At 43.7% G+C, this 10,435-nt stretch overlaps 2 protein-coding genes across 2 annotated transcripts; both read left to right on the top strand.

The window, feature by feature from the left end:
- The first annotated feature begins 2,835 nt into the window (after positions 1-2,835).
- LOC112270767 lies at positions 2,836-3,888 on the top strand. The gene has a single exon (XM_024458867.1). It carries the CDS (start codon positions 2,836-2,838, stop codon positions 3,886-3,888), a length of 1,053 nt encoding a protein of 350 aa, XP_024314635.1.
- A 1,284-nt stretch (positions 3,889-5,172) lies between these two features.
- On the top strand, positions 5,173-9,778 carry LOC100827464 (G-type lectin S-receptor-like serine/threonine-protein kinase At2g19130). The gene is made up of 2 exons (XM_024459748.1): positions 5,173-5,360; positions 7,415-9,778. The coding sequence occupies exons 1-2, from the start codon at positions 5,177-5,179 to the stop codon at positions 9,613-9,615; spliced, it is 2,385 nt and encodes a 794-aa protein (XP_024315516.1). The 5' UTR covers positions 5,173-5,176; the 3' UTR covers positions 9,616-9,778.
- Positions 9,779-10,435: the final 657 nt, after the last annotated feature.

The following is a 10,435-nucleotide window of genomic DNA, read 5'->3' as shown; positions in this document are numbered from 1 at the left end:
GCATGAGCTCATCAATCTTTGGAGCATTCCTATTGGCCAAAACAGAGGATTCAATCAAATGGCTCACTCGTCAGTCCTAATGGCTAATACTCAGAGCAAGTGCAATGTGGCCAAACAACTATAGCTAAAAGAGGAAAAAGTGCTACTAAAAGTACTTCTAACCATTGCATCATAGCTAGCTAAGAAAAAATTTGAGGCATCGCTTCTACTAGTTGATGCGGTTCCAACTATGCTTTGACTTTGGTGGGGCCCTTGGCAGTTGGCTCACGGCTGCTACATTTAAAACAACAATGCCGTTGCTGGCTAGCCGTTGGCTGCCTGTTATATATACACGCAACAAGATTCAGAATTTCAAAAACAACACACATCTAAAATATGGAGCCCAATCGCCTACCAAATTTTACAAGTATGCTCAACTCTGCAATTCCAAGTGCAGATCCAGAAAATCAAAATAGCTTGTACCAACAACACATACAAGCTGCTGCCATGAACTTACTCTCATCCTCTCAATATCCCTCCGACATGCATCCACATCATCCAAGCCTCGATCCCTTTGGTCCGCACCAGGGCATCCACCAGCTCCATGCATACAATCCAGGAAACATGCAAGCTCCATATCAAACCAATTCCAGCCCACCCACACATCTTACCTATGGAGGAGGTCAACCTGGGCATTCATCATCACCGGTCGAATCCGGCGCCTTCTTTGGAGCTTACGGAGCAGGCGTTTCAACATCGTCGGTTGAATCCAGCGCCTTCTTTGGAGCATACGGAGCCGGAATTTCATCGTCGCCGGTCGATTCCACCTCTCCAATGTCTGCTGCACAAAATACACATCATGAAGTGGAGCATGAAGAAAACAAAGATAGCAGTCCAAATGAAGAACAAAGAAGAGGCCGCACCAATTGGACAAAAAAGGAGAATGAGCGATTGATCAACTCTTGGATTAAAAATACAACAAAAATAGCCATCAAATGAAAGAAGATCTACTGCCCAATGCAAGAATCACTGGAGCAAGACTACCCCGTTGGTTTGTCTCTTCCATGCATGCTACATTAAGACAAAAAATGTGTATGCCAGTGGTCAATCAGAGGAGGGACTCATGGAGAAAACACGGGCCATGTATTTAAATGTAGCAAAAGTGAAGAGACCCTTCGCTTTGGAGTATTGGTGGAGAGTAGTGAGGGAAGAGCCCAAATGGCGTAATCTGTACATGGAAGAGGACTTGGGAGGGAGGAGACACAGGTTGGATGCAACTGGTGCTTACTAGGGCTGGCTAACGAGCGAGCTCGGTTCGTTAAGCTCGGTTCGTTAAGAGCTCGGATCGTTAAGATCGTTATCGTTAACGATCTGAAACCATTGTTTGGCTCTGTTCGTTAAGAGCTCGCGAGCGCTCGTTAAGCTCGTTAAAAACTCGTTAAGATAATAGATGGTATGTTGATCTAAATTTTTGGGCATTATTCGTTTGTTTGGGATAAATTTTGGCAGCAAACAAAATATATCAAAAGTTAAACAACGCTATAAAGATTGGAAATAACACAACAAAAGAGAAATAACAAAACAATTCCAACATCAAAATAATTTTAGTAACCACTCACAAGTGATGTACGAGACGAGCTTGCTAACGAGCTTAACGAGCGCTCGCCGAGCTCGCTTGTTAAGATCGTTAAGGTTAACGATCTGAAAAGAAAGTCCTGTTTGGTTCTTTAGTTAACGAACCGAGCCCTTAAGGAACCGAGTTAGCGAGCGTTCAATAAAATTATCGAACTTCGATCTTTTTGTCCAGGCCTAGTGCTTACACGTCATCCTCAAATCAGGACAGTGAAGATCCAAACCCAGTTCGTGAACCACGACCTCAAGGAACAAAAGCTGCAAAGGAGGCAAGGAAAATGAAAGCAAAAGCAAGAGCAAAAGGAAAGGACATTCCAGATTTTATGCCATTTCATATATCAGATGAGGATGGCCGCAAAGCAGCTGCACTGGAAAAATGGGCTGAAGCAACAACAGCGAAGGCAGCGGCAAACAAAGAAATGGCTGAAGCAAAAAGAGAAATGGCTAAAGCAAAAACAGAAAAGACGAAGGTTGATAAATTCAACACGTATATGGAGCTCATGAAAGTTGACACTTCAGGATTCAACGATGAACAACTTCAGCGACATGAAAAGATGGTGGAGAGTTTGTGCAAGCAGTTGGATTAATTTCCAAAGATGCATTCGTATTTAGCAATATTGTGTTACTTTAGTTCATTATGTATTAGTTGTTCAATGTATCCTTCATGTTATTTTAATGTAAGGACCTGGGTTCTTACCTACTAGTGTAATCCTTCATTATGTATCAATTGGTCAATGCATCCTTCATGTTATCCTTCCTGTTATTTTAAGAAAAAGAAAGACTTGTTAGATATGAAGAACAATAAAAAAAGAAACTAGCCGTTGGAACTTGCATACATATATGCACAACTCATTCATTCAGAACTCTACTCCTCTCTTCTCATTCATTCAGAATTCTACTCCTCTTTCTCCTCATTCATCAAGCTGCTACAAAATGGCTACACATTCAGATTCTACACATACAGATTCTGAGTCCGAGAACTCAGAAGATAGCACCATTGCAGCATATGTCGATGAGATTGTTTGGGACTTCATTAATGGCCCACTTGAGGCTGAGATAGAGGCACAGATTTTAGCTCAGGCCGAGGCAGAACAAAATGAAGCTGCAGCTCAATCTCGACGGCACATAGAAAGAAACCGTGAAGCTGGACACTTCCGCTTGATGGCTGACTACTTCGACGACAACCCAGTTTACACGAACAAGCAATTCCGCCGAAGGTATCGTATGAGGAAGCATGTATTTCTTCGGATTTTACATGCACTTAGTGAGTGGTCCCCTTATTTTTGCCAAAGGTTTGATGCCTTTGGCAAGCCTGGTCATTCGCCACACCAAAAATGCACTGCAGCCATGCGCCTGCTAGCGTATGGCTGCCCTGCTGATAGTCTAGATGAAAATCTGAGAATTGTTGCAAGCACCGCCATTGAAGTCTTGACCAAGTTCGCGAAAGGTGTGAGGAAGAATTTCGGTGAAGAATATCTAAGAAGGCCCACTAATGAAGACACTAGACACTTATTTCATGTTGCTGAGAATCGAGGTTTCCCTGGCATGTCAGGAAGTATAGATTGTATGCATTGGGAGTGGGAAAGGTGCCCAACTGCTTGGAAGGAACAATTTACTCGTGGTGATATTGGAGCATCCACCATTATGCTAGAAGTTGTTGCCTCGCTTGATCTTTGGATTTGGCATGCGTATTTTGGTGTGGTAGGGTCTAACAATGACATAAATGTGTTAAATCAGTCAACTTTGTTCACACAATTACTACAAGGGAGAGCTCCTAAAGTAGAGTTTACAGTCAATGAAAATGTGTACAAGAAGGGTTACTATCTAGCAGAGGGTATTTATCCAAAGTGGGCTACATTAATGAAAACAATCCCCCTACCACAGTGTGAGAAAGATAAGAGATTTGCACAGCATCAAGAATCAGCAAGAAAAGATGTGGAAAGAGCATTTGGAGTATTGCAGCGAAGATTTGCCATTATACGTAACCCAGCACGATTGTGGGATAGAAGTGCACTAGCAGATATCATGTATGCATGTGTGATATTGCACAACATGATAGTAGAGGATGAGAGAGATGACTATCAAGTTCGGTATGACTTGGATTACGACGAGGGTAGCGACCCAGTCCCACTAACAGGATACGGTCATGGACCAATTCAAGAATTTGCTAGGGTACTTCAAACAGACACTGAAATACGTGATCGAACAATGCATCGTCGACTGAAAGATGACTTGGTGGAGCACATATGGCAAAAGTTTGGAGCAAATGATGCCTAGAATTTATATTTTAACAGTGAAAAATTGTTGTACTGTTCTAATTCCGCATGTAATCTGATGTATCCCTTTATTAACTTGTAATGTTTTCATTTGGCATGAAATCCAACATGTGCATGACTTGGTGGAGCAGATATGGCATGAAAACCAACGATTTCATGGCACCAAAAATAAATCACCATCCAACTGCATCTAGATGCAAAGATACGCCTTTAAAATTGGTGCAGCAAATTAAGGAGTTCAATCGTATAACTGCAGTACCTTCAGCGCCTTGCCTCCACCTCGTCCGGCGGCTCAGTCCATCCGGCAAGCTGCTGGCCGCATGCCCGGCCACCGCACGCGAGTCCAGCCGCCGCTCGCTTCGTCTCCTCTTCCAGCCATCGACCGAAGCATCTCCTCCCCATCGCCACACCCGCATGTCTCTACTCCTCCCCATCCCCATCTCAGTCGGCCATCGGGAGCCACAAATCAATCTGGCCACAAACCGAGCCACAAATCGAGCAAGCCACCCTCGAATTTGTTCCAGTGGAGAACGGATCTGGCGTTTTCCAAGAGATTCCAGACCGGGGATATGGGTGATTTGGAGGCGGAGGAAGAGAAGGATTGAGGGGGATTGGGAATTTCGCGGGAGAGAACCAGAGCCAGATCGAGGAGGTTGAGGAAGACTTCGATCTGCTTATTTTTTATTCTGATGGGTGGGCCCACGAACTGAGTTAGGGCGAGCCCACGTTGGAGCACTTCTCGTTTCTTAGCACCCGTCGCCGGAGAGTTTTCATGCAAAGCCCACGTTGCTCTTGCTCTCAGTCGCCTAGCCTACAGGACATAATTCCTTGGAGCGATCACACGAGTCCTTAGTCAATTAAATGGGCAAGTCTTTTTGCCTTTGTTTCTTTAAAAAATCACCGCGTACTGCTTTTGTCGCGTCCAAGAACCTTTACCATATGTCTTCAACGTTGCTCCCAAAATCCGTAAAGGAAGAACCAGTCACTCACTGTTCCACCAAGACTGCCGGCCGGTACTGAACTTGGGCGAATTCAACTTTCTCGCCATTAATAAATAGACACTCTTCACATAGTTCCACAAATACTTCCGAGTCAGAAATGAGAACACAAATGTGACTCAAAATTAGTCAATAGGTCCACCCAGGAATCGGCCGGCCCTAGTAAATGAAGCTTTATCTGTTTGGAACTAAGCGCATTTCGTTTTCGTTCTAGTACCATTTTTCCACAAGTTTCGGGTATATACTGCTCCCATCCGCTATGTTCAAAATCGTCTCTCGGAGAGCAGAGCAATGGCGAGTTCGCAAAGACCCATTTCTGTTTTGTTCGTCATGGGCTTGGTTGCTCTGCAAGGAGTTGTACTACGCGCAGGTGCAGGTGCAGCCGATACCTTGACTGTGGATCAGCCGCTGTCCGGCAGCCACAGGCCACTGGTGTCCAAGAGTGGCAAGTTCGCGCTGGGGTTTTTCCAGCCAGGTATCATCATAGACGCTTAGCATGTTTACTCACTAGCTCTTATTTGCTTGTACTCTCCTGAGGTGGTATATATGACAAAAGGTAAAATAGTGTTCTTCAAATGTTACCAAATTTGCCAGAACAGAGGGTGTAGATCACACGAACTTTTTATAATAGAAAACTATAAGGTTAACCCCAACAATTAATCTAAATAGGGACCCAAACAAGTGAACAGTGTATGACTTGAACTTGGGCTGTAAGGTTTTATGGTGGCTCCCCTAACCAAGTGAGATATGTTCATCCATAGAACTAGGGGTGGACTAGGGCTGGACGTTCGGTTTTAAGAATCCCGTTCGGTTTTCGGTTTTTCAATAATTTAACGAAAAATGTCAACTGAAATAAGGTTGATTTCATCTAACCGAGAATTCGTTTAACAATAAATTTTGGTTCGGTTTCCGGTTTAAATCGATATAACCGAACTTCTGAACTGACATGAAAATATACAACATCAAATCATGAATTTTAGCCGAATTTCCAATACATATATGACTCAAAGTCTCAAACAGAGAAACTTTGACATAATCGAAAGTTTTGCATGCTTAAAGTTGAATCAAAGTTCAGAAACACTTCATACAAAATATATAATAAAATAAATATAAGTTCATAAGGACTTAGGTTTTAGACTATTTATCATTAACTCGGTTTATTCGGTTAACCAAGGTGAATAACATAATTCTCTGGATTAAATTCGGCTCATCACACTTTGTCACTGGTCACTGAAATTAGTAACGGTTAATTTGGTTTCGGATAATTCAATTTCGGTTCATGTTAATTAAGATTCGATTTCCCTTTTTTACGCCCACCCCTACCTAGAACTGTTTTATCCCGAAACTACGGAACTTTTTTCTTGTGTAAAACTTACTTTTAACTTCTTTTCTCACTAAATCTATGAAAGTTGTAAGTACATATTTAGTCCCTTAGTCCAAGTTCCGTCACTCAACTCCAAAACCGTCGGTGTCTTTCTCCACAAAAATCAGTTTTGCACATCTAACCTCTCATTTAGAACATTTCAGAAAAGCAGGAAAAACAGGAGAAATAAAAAAAGAGTGATATACATAAATATCCGAGTAACAACTAACAACCAAAATTGCGAGAAACCATGGAATTTGGTAAATTACTTAAGGTTTTCTAAATTCTTATTTTTGAAATTCCAATAATTTTCAATGGTATTACTGAAATACTCAATAAATAAATAAATTTCTTATTACTTTTTTTATTGTCCTTTCGTTTTCAACCAAAATTAGCTGGACGACCCGCACATTTGCGCGGCTAGACAAACTATATATTATGATGACGTTTTTCCTTTCACAATTGACCCACCACAATCAAGGATCGACATAATTTAGCCTATACACATGAATATGCAGGTTTATTCCCTCATGTTTAAATAACCGCGATTTTTTTTGTTATGCTTGATTCTTCGCTGGCGAAACAACCAATTGCTTGTTCCGGTCAATTCCACCTCACTCTGTCACCAAACACTGCGTAAAGAGCCCATCTTCCGTGTTAAAACTGGATTGGCGGCGTTGATCAGTCAATGGTGACTGATCAACGCTGCGGATCCTGTTTTTTATAGGAGTAAATATATAACTTGTTTACGATTTTTCATAGCAAGAAATTTGCGTCTTCTACAGATGCCAAATATATTTGTTAATCACAATGTCAACCTTCCATGATATCCTGAAGTTGGTCCTCAAAAAGTCAAAATCAATACGGTGTGCCATATACTATAATAATTTAACCAATGTAAATTCATTGTGCACCAAGTAGATGAACACGTGCCTCTTTGCATAGGGCATTGCAAGAGCTTTAACTCTTGTTGCATTGGTGCAAAAGTGACATAAACGGTAACCTCATGTGAATCAGAGTAGCGCATACACAGTTGAGTGGGACACACAGATTCCTAACAATTTGTATATAGTCTGATTAAGTTGCAACTAACCATATGATTTATTTTATTGTTGACTCCAAATGATGTGGGAGTCAATTATTGACTCTGTCTTTGTGAATGACAGATAACTCACAACATTGGTACATCGGTATATGGCACAACAAAGTCCCAAAGAAAGAATCAGTCTGGGTGGCAAACAAGATCTCTCCTATCTCCAACCCAGATTTGTCACAACTGACTATATCAACGGATGGCAACATAGTCTTACTCGACCATTCGGGGGAAATCTGGTCCACCAACATGACGGGCATCACCACTTCCACGGTTGGTGTCATCCTCGACAACGGTAACCTTGTCCTAGCAGACACGTCCAACACCTCTATCATCCTGTGGCAAAGCTTCGACCACTTCGGCAACACGTGGCTCCCCGGCGGTAAGGTTGGACGTGGCAGCAAGCTCACTGGTGGGAGCACACGTCTAGTCGCATGGAAGACTTTCAATGACCCAACTCCAGGGTTGTTCTCTCTTGTGTTGGACCCAAATGGTACGAGTCAGTACCTCCTCATGTGGAATAGTACGAAGCAGTACTGGACTAGCGGCAACTGGACTGGCCGCATTTTCACCGACGTGCCGGAGATGACACAAACCAATGGCCAGGTCTACACATTTGACTATGTCGACAGCGTGAACGAGAGCTACTTCATGTATAATAGCAACGACGAAACGGTCATCACGAGGTTTGTGGTGGATGCTACGGGGCAGATTCATGTCTTCACGTGGGTAGATGACACCAAGAACTGGATGTTGTTCTTTTCGCAACCCAAGGCGCAATGCGACGTGTACGCGTTGTGTGGGCCATTTGGTGTTTGCACCGAGAATGCATTGGCATCTTGTAGTTGCCTCTGTGGTTTCAGTGAGCAATACCAGGGCCAGTGGTCACATGGTGATCACACTCAAGGGTGCCGAAGAAATGTTGCTCTACAGACCAGCGGTAATAGCTCATGGAATGATAGGTTCTACACCATGGTGAATGTGAAGTTACCAATCAATGCACATAACACCATAGCTGCAGCAGCATCAGGTAGCACCCAAAACTGTGAGGTTGCATGTCTAAGCAACAGTTCATGCACCGCTTATTCCTTCAATGGCATCTGCTTCCTTTGGTACGGGGACCTCATTAACCTACAAGATTTGAGCAATGTTGGTATTAAAGGCAGCACTATTCTAATTCGCTTGGCTGCATCCGAGTTCTCTGACAGAACAAAGAAATTGGCCACCGGTGTCAAGATCGCTGCCATTGTTACTAGTACTAGTGCTGCTGCACTAATAATTGTTGTCGTTTCAGTTTTCCTTTTGAGAAGAAGGTTCAAGGGAGTGGAACAAGTCGAGGGCTCACTGATGGCATTCACATATCGTGATTTGCAATCTCTGACCAAAAACTTCTCCGATAAGCTTGGCGGAGGCGCCTTTGGTTCAGTGTTCAGAGGTTCACTGCCTGATGAAACATTAGTGGCTGTGAAGAAACTCGAAGGATTTCGTCAAGGGGAGAAGCAGTTTCGGGCAGAGGTGAGCACAATTGGCACCATTCAACACGTCAACCTAATTCGACTACTTGGGTTTTGTTCAGAGAGAAAGAGGAGGCTTCTCGTCTATGAATACATGTCAAACACCTCCTTAGACCGGTGTCTTTTTGGGAGCAATCAACTAGTCCTAAGCTGGGGCATGAGGTACCAGATTGCACTAGGAATTGCCAGGGGATTACACTATCTCCATGAGAAATGCAGGGACTGCATCATACATTGTGACATCAAACCTGAGAACATACTCTTGAATGATTCGTTTGTTCCAAAAGTTGCGGACTTCGGGCTCGCGAAGCTGATGGGACGAGACTTCAGTCGTGTCCTTACGACAATGAGGGGCACTGTAGGGTACCTCGCACCGGAGTGGATAACTGGCACAGCCATCTCAGCCAAGGCGGATGTTTATAGCTACGGAATGATGTTGTTCGAGATCATATCGGGCAAGAGGAACGCGAGGCAGCGACAGGAGGACAGCGAAATGGATTTCTTCCCATTATTGGCTGCTAGAATTCTAACAAACACCGAAGGAGAGTTGAACCTGAATTGCCTCGTGGATAGCCGGCTGGAACTAGACAGCGGCGTAGACTTGGCTGAGGTGGAGAGAGTCTGCACGGTCGCATGCTGGTGCATTCAGGACGAAGAGGGTGCTAGGCCGGCCATGGCGACGGTCGTGCAGGTTCTTGAGGGGCTTTTTGAGGTCAATGTCCCGCCGGTTCCGAGATCGCTTAAATTCCTGACGGTTTAAGCTAGTTGTGGAAAGTATTTTTCAAAGAAATTGTCGTCAGAATGAGATTGGGTTCACATGGCTCAATTTTGCGTGTAGTGTTTCCGGTGAATTTTACCGTACTTGCTAGCCATGTTGTAAGCTACTACAGTGTACCACAAAATGTCCAGCATGCCATGTTGCATTCGTCGTCAATAAGATCAATGGCTAATTAATCCTCTCTCTGCTGAGTAATTTTTTCCGCATTGTGGATATGGTTTGCTGAACTAGACGGGCAATCTTTATGCAAATTTGCAGATATTATTAGTAGATTCAAATGCATTTTTGATAGGACATGTACAAGAAATGTACGTGTGGGGGGCTCTTAAGACATCTCTTCTATTTTTGTGGATGGATCCTTTGTACTCTATAAGGCAAGTAGAAACTGAATTCAAAACATTTTGGAAATTACTAGTGCGGTAGATTTCTCTTTAGGTGCAGATGAAATACACAAACAGGACAAGAGGTCTAGATTCCCTGAAAGCAACTCTAGCAGCTACCAAAAAGAGCCCCGATCCGAGAAATAACCGCCAGTTTTCGGTTTTGGGCGCAAAAAACGACCCGAAAAGATACCGGAGATTTGCGGAATCCGTAAAAAAAAAGATCGGATCAACCGAATACCAACGCCGAGCGTGGATATCATCAGTGTCCCACGCGACCCGAAAGCCACCCGAACTCCGAAAAAAAACGATTGGCGGTAGTTATTCCTTCTCGCATCGTCTTCCTCCTCTCCTGCCGCCGCCCGCCGGAGCCACCCCCGCCGGCCTGTCCCCGACACGGCCGCCGACGGTCAGTCCCTCGC

Source organism: Brachypodium distachyon, chromosome 2 (assembly GCF_000005505.3).
Source record: "Brachypodium distachyon strain Bd21 chromosome 2, Brachypodium_distachyon_v3.0, whole genome shotgun sequence".
NCBI lineage: Eukaryota > Viridiplantae > Streptophyta > Magnoliopsida > Poales > Poaceae > Brachypodium > Brachypodium distachyon.
Note: the sequence above shows the minus strand (reverse complement) of the source record. Positions and strands in the feature narration are given on the sequence as shown.

What these genes read in the sequence shown, in the direction of transcription:
- LOC112270767 (XM_024458867.1), top strand. Translation starts at nt 2,836, where the DNA reads ATGAGGAAGCATGTATTTCTTCGGATTTTACATGCACTTAGTGAGTGG.
- LOC100827464 (XM_024459748.1), top strand. Translation starts at nt 5,177, where the DNA reads ATGGCGAGTTCGCAAAGACCCATTTCTGTTTTGTTCGTCATGGGCTTG. An exon ending in GCTGGGGTTTTTCCAGCCAG is followed by an intron (nt 5,361 to 7,414) that starts GTATCATCATAG and finishes TGTGAATGACAG; the next exon opens with ATAACTCACAACATTGGTAC.